The sequence below is a fragment of the Drosophila obscura genome, unplaced genomic scaffold (assembly GCF_018151105.1).
Source record: "Drosophila obscura isolate BZ-5 IFL unplaced genomic scaffold, ASM1815110v1 contig_200, whole genome shotgun sequence".
Classification (NCBI taxonomy): domain Eukaryota; kingdom Metazoa; phylum Arthropoda; class Insecta; order Diptera; family Drosophilidae; genus Drosophila; species Drosophila obscura.
In genome coordinates, this window is record NW_024542791.1 from 2558609 (window position 1) to 2581097 (window position 22489).

The 22489-nt window shown below is 45.5% G+C and overlaps 2 protein-coding genes across 3 annotated transcripts; both read left to right on the plus strand.

Annotated features, from left to right (window-relative positions):
- The first annotated feature begins 1363 nt into the window (after positions 1–1363).
- LOC111076702 (E3 ubiquitin-protein ligase Su(dx)) lies at positions 1364–9244 on the plus strand. 2 transcript variants are annotated; one of them, XM_022370596.2, is made up of 6 exons: positions 1364–1637; positions 4761–5100; positions 5167–5309; positions 5388–7477; positions 7550–7748; positions 7824–9244. In XM_022370596.2, the coding sequence occupies exons 2-6, from the start codon at positions 4827–4829 to the stop codon at positions 8091–8093; spliced, it is 2976 nt and encodes a 991-aa protein (XP_022226288.1). In that variant the 5' UTR covers positions 1364–1637; positions 4761–4826; the 3' UTR covers positions 8094–9244. The 2 variants fall into 2 exon arrangements, with proteins under 2 accessions (XP_022226288.1, XP_022226298.1); XM_022370606.2 differs by lacking the exon at positions 1364–1637 and adding an exon at positions 4486–4576.
- A 1301-nt stretch (positions 9245–10545) lies between these two features.
- On the plus strand, positions 10546–13314 carry LOC111076039 (kinetochore and Eb1-associated basic protein). The gene is made up of 4 exons (XM_022369629.2): positions 10546–10747; positions 10810–10929; positions 10991–11167; positions 11242–13314. The coding sequence occupies exons 1-4, from the start codon at positions 10689–10691 to the stop codon at positions 12707–12709; spliced, it is 1824 nt and encodes a 607-aa protein (XP_022225321.2). The 5' UTR covers positions 10546–10688; the 3' UTR covers positions 12710–13314.
- Positions 13315–22489: the final 9175 nt, after the last annotated feature.

A 22489-nucleotide genomic window follows, 5' to 3' on the forward strand; every position in this document is an offset into this window, starting at 1 on the left:
GGGTTTGACATTAAATTTTGATCATTTTCACTTTGTCGCGGCCCCCAAGACGGCGGAGTCGTCGCGTCGTTCTCGGTGGAAAAAGTGTGAAAAAGAGCAGCAGCCAAAGCAAACAGCAACAAAATGCGAGCAGACTTTAAGTTGGAGCATTTCCGTTTCTCTCTCTCTCTCACTCTGTGTGGCGTCGAATGTTACTTGTCTCTCGCATTTCGGGTAGTTGCTATTAATTGTTCAAACAAATAACTGAAATATTTCCATTCGAAATTTTGAGTAAATTCAAGAAATTTCACTTTTAGTGCGTTGTTGGTCTGCAGTAACGTATTTATTTAAACTATATAACATGTAATAAAAACCTGAAACGTATCAAATGCAGACTATTAAGTAACATCTGTGTCATAAACATATTCGAATTCCCATGGAAATTTTTCAAGCCACAAAAAGTTGTAAATTGAACTATTATTCAACACCAAATGAATTACAGAAGGGAAATATAGAGCCTCTTAAAAATAAGGGGCTTACAAAAATATTTTCAACTTTTATTATCATAAAACAAAGCAAAAAGCAAAATTTCTTTCATGTTTAAATTTGTCCAGCAATTATTTAAATATTCAAATTCAGCGCTTCAATTTCCAACTTTGTGGCAACTCTTTTGAACTAGTTCCATCTCTAAGTGTGGCTATATTTCACACCTACCGACTTCCCACCGATAATGTCATCGACATATATCCATCGACTGTGGAAATTATCCAACGGTCTAGTCTGTTATGATTCTGATTCCGCTCCTCAATCCGTGAAATAGTGCTTCTAATCTTCCATCCACTTCCCTAGAAGCTGTTTTTCATATCAATATCGAACAAAAACATGTATCGATATATCAGTTAATATCTATCCCACTTCCTCAGTTACCCATCTCTAACGTTAGACTGGTATTTTTCGACTTGGTTTTTCAAAATTTGTTCTCTTTTTCGTGATGATTTTCCCCTCTTTTTCGTGGTGTGAGCCGCATGTATCTAACGGGAAAAATAATGGAAGCTTTATTAATAATTAATTAATTAATTTAAAAAGTTGCTTGACAAGCAACAACACATTTCGTACACACTTACGTTTTATGCCTTGGCCGTTTTTGTTTATTATGTTTAACCTTATTATGCAAACAATCCAATGAAAAAGAGTTCTGAAAACTAGCCAATCCTGAAAAAAATTATTGATGAATTGGATAAAATTATTATTATTTAAATAGAGGGGTGCTAAGTGGGTTAAGTCTCGTTTTTATGGTGAGGTATTTAAGTGGTATTTCTCGAATCTGAATTGGTATTTAATGGTATTTGTTTTTTGGCCGGATGGTATTTTTTATTGTTATCGTCACGGTCACACTGTTGCTTGCCTGCAAAGCCAAAAAAACAATACAATGTTATTTCAAATAAACTATTAGTTTTAAAATATCAATTACCAGCAAGTACGCAGTGGAAAACCCTCTGCTTGGCGGATATAAGTGCAACAAATTCGCAACGCGAGCAATTGTGAAGCAGCCAAGAAAACCAGGCCCAGAACCCACCAACAACCAAACCAGCAATACACACGAACACACACACACACACACGAACGAACGAGGAGCAGCAGCAGAGCGCCAGAAGAAGGTAAGACGACGGCAAAGAAGGCGCAGGTAGAAGAAAGAAGAAAAAAACGCCAGTGCCCCCAGTTAGTACACATGAAAATGGAAATTGTTTGCGGGCATGCAAAACAAACACCTTTGTGCATTGGAATTTCCCTGTGGCTAACATTCTAAGAGGTGTTTCTGGCTAGGGCCGCATCGGGCGGTACATACACTGCCGCGACCTTTGCCTCAATTACAAACAAAAAGTGACACACACCAACCCACACCCCTGCACATGTGTGTGTGTGTGCGAGGGAGCAGCTTTTTTTTTGGCGTGCGTTACATGACCACGAATATTTGTAACTGTAATTGTAAGTGGCGGCGTATGTGTGTGGGTGCGCTAGTGCGTGTACCAATCGGTCGATACTCTATTTCTATAAAGAAGCGACCGCGGCCAGCCAGCGTCATGGAAGTTCAAGTTGATAGTGTGTGTGTGTGTGTGTGTGTAGTTCAGGTGCACTAACGCCGATACCACCCCCACACACACACCACCCCACCCGCCAGCAGCTAAAAATGCATTTGGTCGCTTGATTTATTGACAACTTCAGCCCCTCTCAGCCCCCTCTCTCGCTGCGGAACCCGGGCCAGCTGTTGCAACTGTTTTTGTGTCTGTCTCTGTCGCTCTCTCTCTCTTCGCGTCTCGCCTCGCTGATTACACATTTTTGCTTTTCCTGCTGCACTGCACTCAATCTGCCCATAATGGCCGCTGCCGCTACGCAGCCTGTTCCTTCCCTCACAGATAAGTCCTCCCCTATCAGGCGACTCTTCGATTCTTTGTTTCAAGTATTTATTATCGTCATTACGGAGTAAGTGGTATTAGTGGGGGTATATTGTTTTAATGGTCAAGATATGCAATATTTCATGCTAGATCTAAGTTCTAGAATATTCTGCACGAATAAACATTCTAGCTGTGGCACCCATGAATCATCATTTATGGGTGTATCTGAGTGTATCTGACAATCGAGAGGAAGTGCCACCGATCACAAAAATTATACAGATACTACAAACTGGTACACAGACTGTCAGTCTACTGATGGGAGACTATAAATTATAGAAAATCAAAGCATGAATTAGCATCAATCCCAGATAAATCACGCAATCTTCTCAAGCTTTTTTACACTGCGCCCAAATGCTGTAGAACCCACAATTTTCCTTATATAAAGCTGATATTTGATCAAGGTATACACAAAGCGAAAATCTACCTATCTAGCCGAAATCATAACAATCCGATATATAATACATGCAACCAGAAATGAATATCATGCACGTGCCTTGTGCAAGATTTATATTCTTTATTTTCTCTAATTTTCTGGTATTTTTGTTTTTAATTTTCCGATTTTGAAATTAATACTTAAAACATTTGCTCATTAAATTGGCAAATAAAAAATACAATAAATAATTCTAATTAGCGGATGAATCTTTCATTCAAAATACTCAGAAATACTCGGAGCTGGACTTTTTGTTGTTTTTATTATATGAACTCTTTTTTTTTATATATGAACTTTCGACATTTTTGTTGATAAGATTTATTCTTCTGCACATAATATTTACGCAAGATAAAGCTGTCAATGCATGGGGGAAAGCCAGTGCTAATTGCATTCTAAATGATGTGCCCCAGCAGGCTGATTGTTTGCATTAAATATCAGCAAACAGACTTTGTTCGAGTCGTGTTTTATGCACCACACTTCCATGTAATCACAGGCTGTCTCTAGAGCCTCCCCACAGTTGATCGTTTTTAATAATTGAACAAACTGTCGTCGTAGTCGTCGTCTCCCACAAAAGTGTAACGTGTATGTACGTGTACGCCTGTCTACGGTTGTTTCACGTGTTCTCCGAAATGCTTTTGAGGTGGCGATATCGCCAACAAAATTGTGCATTCAATAAACAAGAGAAGCAGCAGCAGCAGCCCGCAGCCAGCAGCCCGCACCACCCAGCAAAAGCAAATGAAACACCAATCAAATCAATATGCAATATGCATTCCATGTCCATTCAACAATCGAAACTGTATACGATTTACCGTTGTTGATGAGTCACAACACTCCCCCCCACCCCTCCCCACACCGCATACACGGAGTATTATTATTATACAATCTCTATTGTATGTACATGTCCATTGTCTGCCTCTGATGTGCTGCTGATGTGTGTGCACTGCTTACGGCTTGTGTGTCTGGGTGTTTGCTATCGAAATTATGGATGACCAGTCCAGCCCATTGGTGGGGAAAATGTACATACATTGTACGACTATGCCATGACAGCCGCAAATTAAAGGCGAAAAATTAATAACACGCGGTGCGGGTGCTTCACAGAACTGCAGATGTGCTGGGTCGGCGGGGGGCTGGGGAGGGAGGGAGTAAGCTTAAGGTTTCACTTTCCATAGATCGATGTGGAACACATTTCGATTTTATCGTTAGTTAATGGGCAGTCCGTGTCAGAACTAAAAGTCTGTGCAAGGTTTTGGGCTTAGCTTTTTATGGATGGAAATCCATCGAGAAAGGCATTCAACATTTGTTTCCCCTGGTGCTGTGCATACATGCATGATACGCACTGTTTGTACCCCGTGATGTGTGGCATGTGCAGTGGTAATATTTAATAAGCTAACTTATAATCGAAGAAAACCCAAACCAGGGGAATTTTCTTCTACCCAAAGCAGTTCGAGGAATCATTGCAAAAAGTGTAGGCTATTTTTATTGTTTGTTTTGTGGGGGCGATACTGCTTGACATCTGCGAGTAATATACATATATATGTACTATAGTTAAACAGCGTTATCTTATCGGTATTCGCTTTCGTAATGATATACAGTGGAGAGCTTTAATTATCGCGAAAGCTGCCAAAAAGATTAAAGCCTTTACGTGATCTAAAGAGTAAATCAGCCACAAAATAATCCTCTGTGGAATCGGCGTGGAAACTTTGTTGCAACGGAAGTCAGTTTGGTTCCTGGAAATTCACTATTTAATTATACATATATTTAGCACCTTGAACTTCCATTGTGGCGGCACACCAACCATTCACCTCACCCCACAATCTTATCAGTTCTTATCAATTTGGGTGCTTTTTTTTCCATGTACGAAATTCACATCTTCTGCGTGTTTCTTTCTGTTTTTGCAGCGCCCAGAAGGAGCGTCCAGTCGGAAGGAGACGACAAAACACACACACGCATAAAAAGCAACACAAATGGCCGATGGAAATGGGCTGCCAGCAGGTGCAGCTTCCGGTGCAGGTGGCATCATTGAGGGCGGACAAACATTGAATTGCGGCGGCGTGGCCACAGCCAATGTGGGCAATCCAGTGGGTGTAGGTGTGCAGGGTGCAGGTGTGGGTGTGGCAAGTGGCAGTGGCAACAGCAGTGCCAGCAACAGCAGCTTAAGCAGCAGCAGTGGCGGTGGTGGCAATGGCAGTGGCGGCCTTAGTGCTGTCAATCAAGGATATCATCAATTAAGCGTGACAAGTGAGTGGCCCAAGGAAACAGTTCAATCGGAAAACCCCCAATTAAACCCCCAAAATTTCTTTGCAGTCGAGGAGGCATCACTGCGCAACAATGGCTTCCTCAAGCCAAATCCCTATGTGGAGCTGCTGATCGATAGCAAAAGTAAGCGCAAGACGGACCAAGTCAAGAATAGCTATCTGCCCAAATGGAACGAAGAGTTTACAGTGCTGGTGAGTCAAAACAGAAATTAAACTCCTTTGGGGCAACACTCTTAACCACTTTCACTCCCTCCCTCCCCCCTTTGGCAGATTACGCCCAATTCCACGCTGCACTTTAAGGTGCTGGATCATTCGAGTTTCCGCAAGGATGCCATGCTGGGGGAGCGCATCATCAATCTGGCCCACATACTGCAGCACTACAACGGACGCTGCGAGTTCCTGGAGCTGACCATCGATCTGTTTGTCACCTCCAAGTCGGACAATCGACAGACCAAAAGCGGCGAACTTGTGGCCATACTGAACGGCCTGAAGCTGGACATGAGCAAGCTGCAGTTGCAACAGAATGGCAATGCCGTCCAGGCGGTGAATCCAGCCCTAAGCGATCCAGCCGCCGCTGGCCGTAGCTGCATGATCTACGGCGGAGTGAGGGCCCGAATGCGGCTGCGTTCGAGCAATAGCAATAGCAATCCGGAGCCACTGGCCAATCGTTCCCTGGGTCCGGGTCCGAATGGTGTGGATACTAGAGCGGCCATACTAGGGCCACCCGTGTGGGAGCAACAGGCGCCACAACAGCAGCAGCAGCAGCAACCACAACCCCTGAGGATGGTCAATGGTGGCGGCGGAGGAGGAGCAGCGGCTGTGCCGCAAACAGCACCGTATCCACAACAGCCGCCAGCACCCGTTGTGGCGCCGCCACCACGGCCCATGACGCAGGTCTATGCCAATGGAGTGATGCCAGAGAATCCACCACAGCCACAGCCAGCTGGTGTGTACATGCCAGCGGGCCCGGGAGTACCCATGGATACACAGCAACAGCAGCAGGCGGGCATTGGACTTCCCGTCAGCCAGAGCACAGATCCGCAGCTGCAGCCACAGCCGGCGGACGATGAACCGCTGCCCGCTGGCTGGGAGATACGCTTGGATCAGTACGGGCGTCGCTACTACGTGGATCACAATACGCGCTCTACATACTGGGAGAAGCCCACACCGCTGCCGCCCGGCTGGGAGATACGCAAGGATGGACGGGGACGCGTCTACTATGTGGATCACAACACAAGGAAGACCACCTGGCAGCGGCCGAACAGCGAGCGACTGATGCACTTCCAGCACTGGCAGGGACAGCGGGCCCACGTGGTGTCGCAGGGCAATCAGCGGTATCTGTACTCGCAGCAGCAGCAGCCGACGGCGGTGACCGCCACGGTGACGCAGGACGATGAGGATGCGTTGGGTGTGCTGCCCGATGGCTGGGAGAAGAAGGTGCAATCGGACAATCGTGTGTACTTTGTGAACCACAAGAATCGCACCACCCAGTGGGAGGATCCACGCACCCAGGGCCAGGAGGTGAGCCTCATCAACGAGGGCCCCCTGCCGCCCGGCTGGGAGATACGCTACACGGCGGCGGGCGAGCGCTTCTTTGTGGATCACAATACGAGGCGAACCACCTTCGAGGATCCGCGTCCGGGTGCGCCCAAGGGCGCAAAGGGCGTGTATGGCGTTCCGCGTGCCTATGAGCGCAGCTTCCGCTGGAAGTTGTCGCAATTTCGATACCTGTGCCAGAGCAACGCCCTGCCGTCGCATATCAAGATAACTGTGACCCGACAGACGCTCTTCGAGGATTCGTACCATCAGATAATGCGTCTGCCCGCCTACGAGCTGCGCCGCCGCCTGTACATAATCTTCCGGGGCGAGGAGGGACTCGACTATGGCGGCGTCTCCAGGGAGTGGTTCTTCCTGCTGTCGCACGAGGTGCTCAATCCCATGTATTGCCTGTTCGAGTATGCCAACAAGAATAACTACAGTCTGCAGATCAATCCCGCCTCCTATGTGAATCCCGACCATCTGCAGTACTTCAAGTTCATTGGACGCTTCATTGCCATGGCCCTGTACCACGGGCGCTTCATCTACAGCGGCTTCACGATGCCCTTCTACAAGCGGATGCTCAACAAGAAGCTGACCATCAAGGACATCGAGACGATCGATCCGGAGTTCTACAATTCGCTCATCTGGGTCAAGGACAACAATATCGATGAGTGTGGCCTGGAGCTGTGGTTCAGCGTGGACTTCGAAGTCCTGGGCCAGATAATCCATCACGAGCTCAAGGAGAATGGCGAAAAGGAGCGCGTGAACGAGGAGAACAAGGAGGAGTACATAACGCTTATGACGGAATGGCGAATGACACGGTAAGAAAACAGCCGAAAACGATTCATCTTTATGCTTATTTTAATTGTGTTTTATTTCTGCTCCCTCCGCAGTGGCATTGAGCAGCAGACTAAAACCTTCTTGGAGGGCTTCAATGAGGTTGTGCCCTTGGAGTGGCTCAAGTACTTTGATGAGCGCGAACTGGAGCTGATCTTGTGCGGCATGCAGGATGTGGATGTGGAGGACTGGCAGCGCAATACCATCTACAGGCACTACAATCGCAACTCCAAGCAGGTCGTCTGGTTCTGGCAGGTGAGTGGAGTGCTCAAAAGGTTACTCATTCTACTCCCCATTAATCCAATCCCCTATCCCTATCCATATATGTAGTTTGTACGTGAAACGGACAACGAGAAGCGCGCCCGTCTGCTGCAGTTTGTGACGGGGACGTGTCGTGTCCCCGTGGGTGGCTTTGCCGAGCTGATGGGCTCCAATGGGCCGCAACGCTTCTGCATTGAGAAGGTGGGCAAGGAGACGTGGCTGCCGCGCTCGCATACGTGCTTCAATCGATTGGATTTGCCGCCGTACAAAAGCTATGACCAGCTGGTGGAGAAGTTGACCTTTGCCATTGAGGAGACTGAGGGCTTCTGCCAGGAATGAGTGGCAGTTGATTTGTGGTCGGTTTGTTGATTAATGTTTAATTCCAATTGAGCGCCTGTCCCATCCATCCATCCCCACCACCATCCCCCCATACATACATACATGCACACACCCCCCCTCACCCTATATCCTTGTGAACCGAACGAACGTCCAAATGTTGCGTTGATATAGTTACTGTTATTATTATTACGTTTACGTTTACGTATGTATGAATGTATATGTATATGTATTACACACACACACACACACACACACAGCAGCAGAAGTATTTATGTATGTATGTCGTGTCGTGTGGTGTCGTGTCTATATAATTCCTATGTTCGCCTACCACCTAAAAAGATCTGTAATCTATAATCTATAATTGTTTACACCCGCCCACACCGCCTGCAATCGCACCCCCGAAAGTGTTGAGTATTTTGCCATAAGATTGCAACAACCCAAGCCCCCCCTTATCACACTTGCTACTGATCCCCCTCGCCACCACCTTGCTTCTAGTTCAATTGTACAACGAGCCCTGGTCCCCTTGCCCCGCCCTTACTGCTGCCCCGTCCCCATAATTTTAATGTAAATAGTTTGACACGAGAAAAAAATGGCAACAATTGTTAGAGGATGCGGGGGAAATTCTTTGGGTTTACTAGCCGCCAAGGCAAAACTGTTTTTAACATGTTCAAATGTTTAACCACACCACAAATACTATATAAATATATATAGAACTATATTTTAAATATATATATCACCCACACAAACAAACAAACAAATAAACAGACAGAGAGAGAGGAACACCGAAGAAGAAACACACCGCAAACAAATATGTTTAGGATTTTTAACACACAGGCAAACAAAATACACTTAACAAATCAATAATAATAAATTCAAATAGCAATAATTGTTGTTAACAAAAAGCTAATAAAGTAGTGAAAGAAAAGGAGGAGAGGAGAGGACGCGAAACGGATCAAATGGCAGGCGATGATGCGTACACGTATATATAATAATAATAATAGTATATATATAGAGAATATCCTCTTGGAAGGGGTTACTGATTATGATTATACTCGTCGTATATGTGAGCGTGAGCAATCGGTAGTGGAAGCGAATGGAAATGTGTTGTAAAAGAGTTAATTGTGGTACGGATTACATATTATATATAGATATATATATAATAATATATATGATATATATTATATATTAAATAGATTTTATTTAGTTTAATGCAATGTGTACTGTATTATATAAAATAAATGCAAAATTATTTAGTGATATACGAGACGGAAGAGAAGGTGTTGCAATGTCCTGCCTCCTGGGAGGGATGTATGTCCCAGCCATCGACATTTGTATGCTTAGTCAGGCCTCTCAAATCTGCTGATGCGGCAAATAAATGTAATTATTTTTAGCGCATTTTTGGTTGCATTGCATTGCATTTTTGTATAACTAAATATGCGCGGAAAAACACTGGAATTTCCATGCCAGAGAGCAGCAGACCAGCCCAGCCACCAAATCGGTTGCAGCATCCGACCACAAATGAAGTGGAGTGGAGAGGCGATGGAGACCCGAGCCAGTGATAACATCATCGTTATAGTTACAAATGGGCGTGGCCTAACCTACATTTTTCCCACCGAGTTTTGTGTGTGTGGGGGGCGGCGGCGGCGAAATTTAACAAGCTTCTCCATTATTTATTGCGGTTAAATTGCAAAAACGCAGCAGTCAAAACAACAACAAACACAAACAGATAAAAAGTCAACCACGCCCCAAACCAACACGGGAACACCTTCTGCCTTCTGCCTCCTGTTTTTGTTGTTGATGTTGCTTGTTGCTTGCCGCTGGGCACGGCAGGCATGGGGTGGGGGTGGGTGTGCGGCTCCAGGATGGATGCTGCAGGGCTCTCTCACCGCCTGGGCACCCCCGTCGCTTGTATTGTTTTGTAATTATGCCCCCCAAAAAGCGCAAGAGCCATGCCATCCATGGTGCCAGCATGGTGGCACCTCTCAGCGTGCGAGGACAGTGTGTGTGTGTAGGTGTAGGTGTAGGTGTGTGGCCTTTACACCTGGGAGCACCTGGTAGGTGCAACCAATTTTCACTTTCATTCATGATTTATGCATTTGTAGTGTGGCCTGTCCTGTCCTGGCTGCCTGGCGTTTCGCGTTGCCTTTGCCAACGGATACAATTTTTAAAGGTTCATAAAAGTTAAGCGAAGTGGCGGCGGCACATAATTGGTTGAAAATGCAGTTAACCAGACCCCAAATTCCATGGATGTGCCATTGTTTGATTGCCTGCATAGCATGGCAGCGCATATTTTATTTCGTTTTGTGTGTGGAGTGATGGCTCTCTTTGTTTAAATGCCTCTCATCATGTGTGTGTGTGCATCTATTTAAGTCCAACATTTGAATTTAACGTCGAGTATGTGTATTGTTATCGAGATCATTCGATAGTAGGTAATATAGTATTTTGCCATTGTTTGTATCGATATTTTCGGACATAGGTGTTTTCGATATTTCCATCGCGGTTGCTCCATCTCTAGCTGTTGATCGTTTGTGCGCTACAGATTGAAAATATAGAAAAAACACTGAAAATAAGAGAAAAAAAACACCCAAAATCAGGATGGAGATGCCCAAAAGAACTCCAGATTTGTTGGATATACCCAGAACACCAGATAAGCGGTGGGTAACAGTTGGATTACATGGAAATAAATGTATTATTTGCGAGATTACAGGTTTGGCAGGTTTGCACTGACTTCCGAACCGCGTCCGCTGCGTACCAAGGAACTACTGGAAAGACAGCGTCAGGGGAGCCGCACAGAATCCGCATCCAAAGCGGACCAACAAAAAACTCCCGAGATGCGGTTCGTAAATACTTCGCGTACGTGAAGATCAATGTAACATTTTGTGGATTCGAAATTTCAGCACCAGCACTGCCATATTTTTGGAACCGCTTCCGCTGCGCACCAAGGAATTGCTGGAGAGACAGCGTCAGGTCTCATCTGCATCTGGATCTGCATCCAGAGCAGTCCGTACACCATCGGCCCCCGCATGCGGAAACATGACAGACAGTGAAGACACGACCAAAACACCAGAGATGCGGTATGTAAAATGTTTCAACAATGTGGGAAAGACAAAGCAAAAGTTTGATGCCCAAAAATGGTTTACACCCATAGCTGTCCCAGAATCGCATTCATACCCTGCTCAGAGCCAGTGCGCACCAAGGAGCTGCTGGAGCGATGGCGAAGGATGGATGAGAGGGAGAGCAGGAGCAGTCGTCGGCCAGCTTCCGCAACGAGAATAGGTCGCCAAAATCACAAATCCCCAATACCAGGCATCAACACAAACAGGCTGTTGGTGCCCTCCATTGGTTTCTCGTATCCCAAACAGCAACAGCAGCAGCAGCTGTTCCCCCACACATCCGCATCTGCATCGAGAGCAGAGAGGGAAACACCCCACATAACCAAGTTAGGCATAACAAAGCGACGGCTGGAGTTCCGGCACGTGCAGGGCAAGGAGTCGATGGGGCCGAAATTGGAAAGGCTCGCAGCCTATCTACAGCAGGAGCTAGAGGGTTGGGGCAGCAGCACGAAGCAACGGCTGCGCCAGATGACTATTGCGGACTTTGTGAGCATTGTGAGGCATTTGTTGCCCCACTCTGGGGTAGCGGCGGGGTCGATGAGCAACGTCTGCTATGCGGAGCCGCTGATGGATGCTCTGCAGCAGCTCAAGTATCCCAAGAAGGTGAACAGGAGCTGGCTGTTGATGCCGGGAACACAGCATGTCATCGCTCATGTACTGGACTTGCTGGACTTTCTACTGGATTTTGCAGTCGTCGCCACAAAACGGGGCGTATCGATTTGTGATTTTCCCTTTGTGGGGGACTCGTCACTGGATGAGAAAACCTTTGTGCTGATGGCAAGGGATTACCAACTGTGGCAAGGAGCGGAAAAAAGTCTTCAATTAGAGCAACAAAAGCGTAATGAACTACTAAAGGAATGCTGCAATTCCGATGATATCGTGGCACTGCAGCAGGAGTTGGAAGCCCTGCAACTGGAGCCCAAGCAGCTGGAGTTGAGCAATGTTAAGGAGCAGCAGCAACAGCAGCAGTTGGAACAAAGGCACAGCCTTCAGCAGGAGCTAACCAACTGCCAGGATAAGCTGAAGTCATTATTGGACGAGTCCTCGGACTATGAGCGCAGGTTCAGTCATTTGTGCACTGACACCTGGCGAAAGAAGCAAATGCTGCACTCACTGCAGCAGCGTGTGAGGAGCCAAAGGTGCAGCTACCAGAAGTATGCGAGATTGCTTGACCTGCAAGTCGAACGCTGCGACGAACTGCAGGTGTACCGACGTCGGCAACAGGATATTGCCGAGCGTCTGAGCATAGCCAAGCTGCGATGGCAGCGTACGCGCAAGCACCTAATGGACAGCATCGAAGCCTACAACGTGCACATGCGGAACTTTGAGTACTCGCTGGTGTTCAAAGGCAGCTACCCCAGGTCCCTGCAGTTGCCTCTGTATCCTTCCATGGTGGAGATACAAGAGCGCCAGGAGAAGCTGAGGCAATTGCGTCACCTTATGGATAAAACAGTAGCCAAGGCAGGCAGCTGCAGGAAGGCTCTCGGCGAGATACAATGTTAGTTAAACAAACGCAGCAGCACATACATACATTTATCTGTACACATCCGCATACACATCAACAACATTCAACAGAATCTGGCACGAGTTTAATTTAAGCAAATATTTGCGTGTTTCGTAATTTTCACTTTGAGCCAAATATCAAGCTGGGAGCTTAGTAATTCCTCCTTGAATTTCACAGATTTATTTAATTGAATTTGTCAACTGTATGCCACAATAGGCTCGTGCCTCCTTCCCTCTGTGTTGGCTGCTGCTACTGCTACTGCCACTGCCACTGCCTTGATCCCGTGGCCTGGATTTAAGTTCATGTAATTGACATTTGAATGAATCATTGGCAGCAGTTCTACTCTCTCCCAAAGAGAATAGCTCTTTGTATAAGCAAAAGGATCTACAGGCTATATATTTTTTGTAAATTTTAAACTGAATTTAAACAAAAAATTCAACTTAAGTTGAACGATCTCTTACATACAGAAAAACTTCACTTAATTAGCTGCAATTATATTTAATTTCGTACCTTATTCGAGTCAAAAGTTGAGCAGAACAAATCCACATTGTATAAAGTTTTCCCCCAAGCCATTAAATGCTACAAAATATGCAATATAATTAGGGATTTATTATACGGCTAATGACGTAAGTGTATTTTAAGGGGAACCCTCATAAAAATTATATTTTTCCGCTTCATAATTATTGTCAGTCAGGCGGTTGGTTGGTTGGCTGGTTGGTTGGTGTGGAAGAAGACGAGCTGCTTGTGGATTGGCATTAATTTAGTGGTCGGTGAGTCAGGTCTCAGAACTGCAAGGACTGATGATGATGATGGAGGGAGAGTGGGTGGGTGGCAGAGAGTTGGATTTAGCTAGGGGGTGAGATTTATAATGCGTCTGTGTTTGTGCCTTAGAGTGGAACTAATAATCATATTACTCAGCTGGAAGATATGCAAGCCCCAGCGACGACTTTGCAACTGTTGCAGCTCTCATATATATACATAGATATATATGTATGTATGTATGCATATTGTGTGGCAATTAAACAGTGAGGCTGCCTGCATAAATTATTTCCATTGCCACAAAATGTTTTAAAGCCTTTTGCAAATCCAAGGCAAGGCAAGGCAAGGCAAGGCAAAGCAAGGCAAAAGCAAATTCAAGCAGGCAACCAAGCAAGCAAGGAAGTGTAATAAAATACATGAATTAGTGTAATGGAAATGTGAAAGCCAACACAACAAACATTAGTACAATGCAAAATTTTGAATGCAAATTCCCGTCCAAAAACAACAATGGCCCACACCACACAACCAACACCCCACCCCCAGGAGCACCGCCCAAGAAAACAGACAACATTTTGCGCAAATTAAACAATAACAACAACTGAAGCAAAAATATACTATATATGTATGTGTATGTATGTGTATACCCTTGTACAGCCACAAAAGTATGCATTTTCCGTGCGAAAGCTAAAGAAAATGTTTTGTGTCCGTGTGTCTGTGTGTGTTTGTTTGTTTGTTTGTGTATTTGTAGTGGAAATGCCAAGATTATAGTTAGTTCCGAGTCTCTCCAGACTCTGGGAAATAGTTATCTGTTCCGAACTATGTAGAGTGTCATAACTCGCCCTGCCCCTGACTATGCATTGAGTATGAGTGGCGGAGGGGGGGTGTATGTTACACAGGACAGGTGAAGCAAGGTGTGCGTGTGCATGGCATCTTTGGGCGGTATCCAAAATAGGTTGAAAGCATATTCCTCTATCTATATGTTAGACTGTGAGGATTCCCACTAATCCGATTAATTGTACATATTTTATTTATTAAATTAATTAATAATTTTTTTTTTTATTAATTAATACTCAAATTAATATGATTTTAATGAGTTCTAACAACTGGGACCTCTAATTGATGTCTGAATACATTTTTAAAATATATATAGGTAAAGAAACTTATTTTTTTTATGAAATAGTAATAGTAATCCCCAGAAATAGAGACCTAAAAGTTTGTACACGCTATAAGAAAAACATAAAAACTCCAATGATTCAATTTTGAATGAAATATTTACAAAATGAATTACAAATCGTAATGGAGTATGATAATTGTAGGCGTAATACCAAAAGGATTGAATAAAAAGGATTTTCAAAGCCGAAACTTTTTATAGCTAAAATATATCAGTGATAAATAAGATTGCCTAGATAGACAAATATCATACCTTCGCGAGCTTAAATCTCCCTCGATCTGGTTCCAAAATTCAAATTTTTTTTTTCTTCTCATTATATGCAATGAATATTCCTGTTCGTGGATATACTATCAATCAAATCTGAACAGTAATATTATAGTAGCTAAATACGTGGTTCTTTCTTCTTTGTACCTTAGACAGTATACCCCACTGGTCTACATTTTTGCATGGTAGCTGTATGAATGCCAACCACACCTTTAAAACTTGCTGCCAACTCGGGCTAAAACAATTATGCTCAGTGGTGCTGGTGTGTGTGGGGAGGGGGCAGCTGAAGTGGTGGCGCTATGTGCCGCATGGGGGAGTACAGTACCCATTATTTTCTCTCATAAAACAAACACTCACCTCGTCAGGCAGCGGCAGGCCAGCCTGCTTTCATAAAGGCATCCGACTGGCTGGCAGGCTGAAAGGCTGAAAGGCCAAAAGGCAGGCGGTGGCAGCACAGCAGCCAAGGCACTGGACTGAAATAATCGCATATCGTAAAGTTTGACTTCCAGCTAATGAAGAATTTCCAAAGCTGGGAAGCTGGGAAGCTGGGAAGCTGGAATTGAGTTAATTAGGCACGAGTAGGGCTTAAAGTTGAAGGCAACATGACATGATATACAATAGTAGGGAATAGTACGCGTAACGACCTATACTATACATGGTACATGGTCGCGTATAGAAACTTTCAGAGTCATTCAATTGTTAAACAAACAAAAACAATACGCGAAAACAACCAGAATTAGGGAACTTCATTGAGAGTCGAGGGGTTGGATATCCTGTAAAATTGTGATTTTAATAAGATAAAGCTGCTGCCGTATTTACATGAGGATAGGCACACTGACAAGGCCTAAATTTCGACAGATGGTTGCTAGAAAATTCGTACAGAATAGTGTGAAAATTTCTGGGTTTTCCACAGCATACAAGAAGCTTCTAGTTGGATATGATATTCTCGTATTCTCGGCTGTTGAATGCTTTCAGCTTACTTGCCTTCTTCTGTGCCTCTCATTGAACTAATTGTCCTATACTCTCTATCTCTCTCCACCACTGCTAAAGGGTATAAAAAAAACAATTGGCGCAGACAAAAAATAACAGACGAAACGCGCTTTGTTTTGCCAATTTCCTTCGTATGAAGAGGGAATCGCTGAAAATCAAACGACACTTTTTCTCTGGCTTCGTTTGCTTCACTTCACTCTAATGGAAAGTCATGCCTTTTGTTGTTCTTGTGGTTTTTTTTTCTTCTTGTTATTTTTTTTCCCTTAATTTCAAAGTTCAGCGATTGCTCTTTTTTCGCTCATTCCTCTGGGGCAATCGTACAAACTCTGCTTTAAGTTTAATTCCGAGGGTAAGAGAGAGAGAGAGAGGGAGAGAGCTTTAATTTGGAATCCCGCAACGGAAGCAAATGCAATTTGTATGCGTTGCAAAGCCCAACCACGGTCAGACTCGACTCGACTCGCTGACTGAACTGTTTTCTATACACACCACTTCACTCCACTCCACTCCGCACCACTTCACTTCACTTTACTTTACTTCTAGTTTCATGGTTGTCGAAAGTGCGCAAAGCAGGGGAGCGGCTGGAGAGTGCAACAGCAAAAAAAAAAAAGCGACGAAAATGTCAACTGCAGCATGACCAAGGCATCGCTGGCATCGCTGGCATCGCTGACATCGTCGAGTCATGGCATTGCAATATTTATGCAGTTTGCGCCACGTTCGCTATATTTGACAGGCTGCCCTTCGCCGGGCAATAACTAGCTCGTTTCATTTAACCAGACATCACTGTAATGAATGGCTGGCGGCTAATGGTGGAATCTCTTCCACGATCGTGAGGGTAGTTTACCTCTGCGGAAAGTCTGAGTGCTTAAGTAGAACTTAATCTTTAATTAAGACTCTCTGATTTTTTCCGATTAGCTTTCTCCACAAAAAGCAATTGCTAGAAAGGGTTTTTTGCATATTTTTACACCCAGGACTAAAGAGCCTGTAAGCTCGTTCGTGAGGCTAAAAGAACTCAGTAAGAATTAAAGCTAAAAGGAACAATTTAATGGAAGGAACTGGGGGAACTGCTACGCATAATTTGAAGCAATAAGCGCTATCCGCTCCAGTTTCTGTCTCTGCTTCCCATATAAAATCAAGGCTAATGTGGTTTCCTTCCTCGTGAGCTTTCCCTCCCCTTGGAAAAGGGCATTCCACCTTCGTTCTGCTGAGTGCATACTCGTAATCGTTATTGCTCAATTTTTTTCTGCACATTTCAGCGCTTTTCCGGACTCCAGGAAGTAGCTGTTGCTGCTGTTGCTGTTGCTGCTGTTGCTGCTGCTGCTGCTGCTGCTGCTGTTGTTGTTGGCTTAGCCTGGAATGCAACATCAACAGCAATGGCAGCAGGCAGCAGTAACATCAACAGCAGCTGGACAGAAGGACAGTGGGACAGTGGGACGGCACAGGGATTGCAGCAGGTGGCGGTGGCGGCGCTGCACAAACGGCAATTGCATTATCAGTAAATTATATCTGCGGCTGCATGGCACGCTCTTTGCTTCACTCTCTCTCTCTCTTTCTCTCTCTCTTTTGGCATGCCCCTCAGATATGTGGGCCATGTTTACGGGTTGCCTGCGGTCCTGTTTGTTTGCTCCTTGCCTCCTGGCCTCCTGCTGCTGCTGCTCCTCCTGCTGCTCGTCTTCCTGCATGTTGTTATTGGTGCCCTGTGCCCTGGCCCGGATCCGGATCCGGTTGCTGCCGCTGCCGCTGCCGCTGCTCCTGCTGCTGCTGTTGCTTGTTTGTGCGCCATTTTCGGCGCTTTCCTGCTGATTTATGCAAAACTGTGGCATTTTTCAATTGCATTTTACACTCGTCCTGTAAGGTTCCTCCGGGTTCCGGATTCCGGCTTCCTCCGGTTTCCCATGTTTCCATTTTCTCCGCTCCGCTCCGCACCGCTCCGCACCGCTTCTTGTTTGTGCAACAGTGTGTGTGTGTGCGTGTGTGTGTTTGTTTGTACGTTGTACAATTTTCACACATTTGCGCAACTTTGCCACCAAAATGTGCAACACATTGCCCCTGATCATCATCGTCATCATCATCATCATTGTTGTTACTGCAGAGGGATAGCATCTTCACACGCCCACACTCAGCCCACTCAGTGCGGCCCTCCTTTCGTTGCAGTCAACTGCATTTTATTGCTGCAAATGTGTGTATCTATGGGCGGGGGAGCGTGTGTGTGTGTGTGTGTGCTAGTGTGCGTGTGTGCTTGCACCCTGCTATCCACGTTCCGTTTTCCGCATTTAATGCCAAGTTATAACTTTCACGTGGGTTGCTTTAGTAGTTTTTTACACACTCACACACAGGCACACAGGCATCCCATTCACTCCCCCTTTCTTCCTGCTTGAGTTACGTGGCGCCATAAAAAACTTTCGCCCACCCAAAGACAGAGAAAGAGGGAGAGAGCGAGAGAAATGAGGCTAAAGGACGGGCGAAAGTGTCACTTATGCATAGAAGATTCGCCATGTGTGATGCATTTCTCCAATCTTCATTCCTTAATAAACATAATTTCAGGGCAGTTTATCCGGAGGACATGTCATATACAGCGTAATTTATATCCCCCCCTCTCAGGGCTTATGGGTTATGTGGTGTTAAAAATCTTGATTAATATCCAAGCGTAAATTACGCACAGGCTCAAATCAGCATTAAATCTGAATTGGATTACGGAACGGTATGTTATAATCGTGGGGTTTATAGTTTACAGTTTACAGCAGAGCTGCTTAGCTGGCTGCTAAGCCTACGACTAAGATTGGCTGTGAGCTGGCCACAGGTGTGGGCTAAGAAATCCTGTTCATAGTACTTCGACCGAAGATAATATCTAAACTAAGAATCATAACATAAAACAAAAATATCTAAAAAATGGTCATGTCTAACAATCATTAAAATTTGTAGCAAAAATTCAACTTTGTCTTGATATAAATATATTCAGCTAAAGAAATAGTATCGATACGAATAAAAAATCGTATGAAAGTTCATTTGATTTTCTGTTCAACCCATTAATTGCTTAAGGATCTCGGTGCTGAAAATACCAAGTAAAAATTCTAAAAATGCTTAAAGTTAGCTTAATTGGCCTTAATTATTTTTGGTTCTATTGGAACCACCCTCGCTGGCAAAAATTAGCTCTGATTTGGCAGCATCAATTTTCCGGCTAATTGCAAAAATAAGCAAAATTATGTGCTCAGCCTGCAAATGGATGGGCGAGCACTCTGCAACCATATCCTTGTGCCCCTGTCCCTGTCCCTCTCTCGCCTAACCTCCGCTCTTTCACTGTTTTGTAGCTTTATCTCTTTTTGGCCAATTGGCAGTTGGAATTATGCACTTTGACAGGGAACGCATTTAGTGTTAATCATACGCACTGTTGCATGCCAGTTGCATCCTGTTGTTGCATAATCAATGCACAAATGAACACACACAAAAGAACCAGCCGACCGAGGAGGCGGAAGGAGTAAGAGGCAGACAGAGAGAGCGGGAGAGTGTGCCACCAAAGAGGCGACAAAATGACGCAATTGCTGAAGTAGGAATTTCAACAAATATTTTCACAAATTTACTGGCACATAATTCCCCAAAATAATGAATAATTAAATATATAATTTCACTATGGCGAGAGAGAGTCAGACGACACAGACATAGGGGAGTGGCATGGCTGGCTGGCGATGGGGAGGGGGGTTCCTATTCGTGGCAAGGGGAAATTTAACAAACAAATTTATTGGCGCATAATTCAATGGGTAGATGATGCCGCTGACGATGATGCATGGCGGGGTAGGAAGCCGACCAAGATATGAATGAATGCAGCTGGCAATTTATGAGTGGCTAAGAAGGGAGGGGGTTGGTCGGTCGATGGGTGGGTGGGTGGTTGGTGTCGCTACGGCCAAGGACGGTTTCGTGGCTGCCAAAAGCAGGAGCCAGCAGCAGCAGCAGCAGTGGCAGCAGTGGAAAAAGAAAACGACTACGACAACGACAACGACAGCGGAAACGGAAATGCGCAAATGCAATTGTCAGACACACACACACAAATATTCACCCCGAAATGGGGTGAAATTTTAATGGAAAATTGGTGTACTCGTCGTGGCAATAAATGAAGCTTCCATTTCTATACGTTCTTGGCTAATAAAAGGGCCCAGCTCTGGCGCTGTGGCCCCATTGCTCCCGCAGTCCGCACATTTCCACAGGGGGAAGCCATCGTTTCCCCCCCCTCCACCACAGCTGACAGCCAACAAGCGAATAGACAACAGGACCCAAACACTGAATGGGCTGGACAAGGGGTACCCGAGCCCGTACCCGTACCCGAACCCGAACCCGCACCCTCACAGCCCTCTGCCCAGTATTCATTTTGCTCTCCTCTGCCACTGACGTCAGACAGCTGAGTGACGAGTACAACTAACAGGCAAGAGCCACAGACCATGTAGGGGGTACAAGGAGGTCTCAATCCGAGCCTAGTGGCCCAAGGAATCCAAGGTAGTGCAATCAATTTCCTGGGAGAACTTCCTTCGGGTGTGAGTGAGACATGGTAGGGCAAAATAACTTTGCTGTTGCCCAACATTCAATGGAACAGTCAGTGCACACTCGCAGGAGGAAAGTCTCGATTAGATGTTGCTTTGGGAAGGGTGAACCGCACAATGTCTTACATTGAAAACCCTGAAGTTAATACTTGAAAAGTTTAGTACAGGGTTCAGGTGCTGTCATACGCTTGCAGAGGGTATCATGACAGATGCAGTGCGTTCGGAAATGCTGCCACAAGTCTGGCTTGCACTTTGCATCGATGGATCTACAGGAGTATCTGTCCCTCTAGCGACAGCTGAAGCACACTCTTCACTTTGCTGAGTTCCTATCGAGCGTTTCCCGTGTTATTTCTGATCACCTAGAGCACCCCCACTTCGTTGTTGCAGTTGTGGGCCCTGGGCCCTGCTCTATGCGCGCTTAATCTTTCAATTTGCATATTACATAATTGCCTGAGTGGTTGAGTGGAACCAGCCAGGCCCAAGGTGTGCCAGTATCAGGAGCAGTAGGCCAGAGCAGCTATAGAAGACACATCCAGGCAGGCACCCATCAAGGCAATGCTTTATGGTCACTTTATTGCAGCACGCACTGGCAGGGGCTATGAGGGTCTGAGGGTCTGAGAGTGATGGAGGGCAGAGCACCACAGGGGCAGGGGCAGAGGTGGCCGCAGGCAAACACTTGACGTGCGCTTATGCGGCAGCAAGTTGCGCATACGCCGTGTGGGCCGGGGCCGGGGCCAGGGCCAGGGACGAGGGCCAGAGCTCTTCGGTCGGTTTGAATGGCTGGCTGCTCTTTGGTTATGCCGCTTATTGAATATGCCGATGCCAATGTCAGTCTGCAGGTGCAGCCGCTCCGCATGTTGATATATGTCACACAGACTTGCAAAATAAACTGCAGCAAAAGTGGGTGGCCTGCTCTGTCTCTGTGGGTGTGGTCTGCCCCACTTACTGGCCATCATTGATAGCAGTGTACTCGTCCTCGTCCTCGTCATCGTACTCTCGTACTCGTCCTTCCTAGAGCGAGGCGTTGATACAGTTGCTGTAACAGGATTAGCTTTTGCTTTACTCTGTGTTTGCCATCCAAGTGACGAATGGGTTCGAATGGGCCTGGGCCTGGGACTGGGACTGGCAGTGGGTGTGGGTGTGGAAATGGCATTGCAATGGCATTGCAATGTCTGTCCTCCAGCCATATGCAAGACAACTCTGAAACGGGAGAGCGGCAAGTTAATGGATCGACCTCAATGAAATACCTCAACTGCATTGGCTTCCCACGCTCCGTGTCCACATACACATTTCTAGGTCCGTTCTGGCTGCCACCCGATGCCCAAAGCAATGCTGCAGTCAAATATTATTCGTAGTTGGCCCTAAAAATAAAATGCAATTATTGCCCCAGCCATCGGAGTGCTATTATACACTGGGAAAAACATTTGCTGAATATACTCTGAATTGGGAAGGTGTTTCAGGCAGGGTGGATAGAATGGAAGAGAAATCGGGGTACGTTATATATTTACGGTCTATTCTGTAGTCTGTTTTGTAGGTGACTAGGTCTAGCTTATAAGCAAATTCCGCTGGCGAACCGTGTGGATCGTGAGAGCGAGCGCGAGCACGTCAGAGATCGGTAACAGTGGGCGCTGTTAATGGACAGCGGTTACGGCTGTGGTGTTAACAGCGCAGCTCTAACAGATCAACAGCGCTGTTCACACTACAGTCTGTAACCGCTCTCCATTAACAGCGCTGTTGATCTGTTAGAGCTGCGCTTTTAACACCACAGCTGTAACCTCTCCGTTAACAGCGCTGTTGATCTGTTAGAGCTTACAGGGCTTACAGTATAATTTTAAATGGAAGAAGCGCAGCAATAAATAATTCGCCAAGAATTTTTAGTTAAGACTCACTTAAAGCACAGATCACAATCTACTCTACTACTACTATGAGACGATCATCTACTAGTATCATGAATAGCAATAAATTTCGAAATATATAAGACATTTTTCAAAACTAGTTTGAAATTTCAAGATTTATTTTCCTCTATACTAAATATGTTCGTTCCTTTTTCTGTCAGTGCATTGTACGTT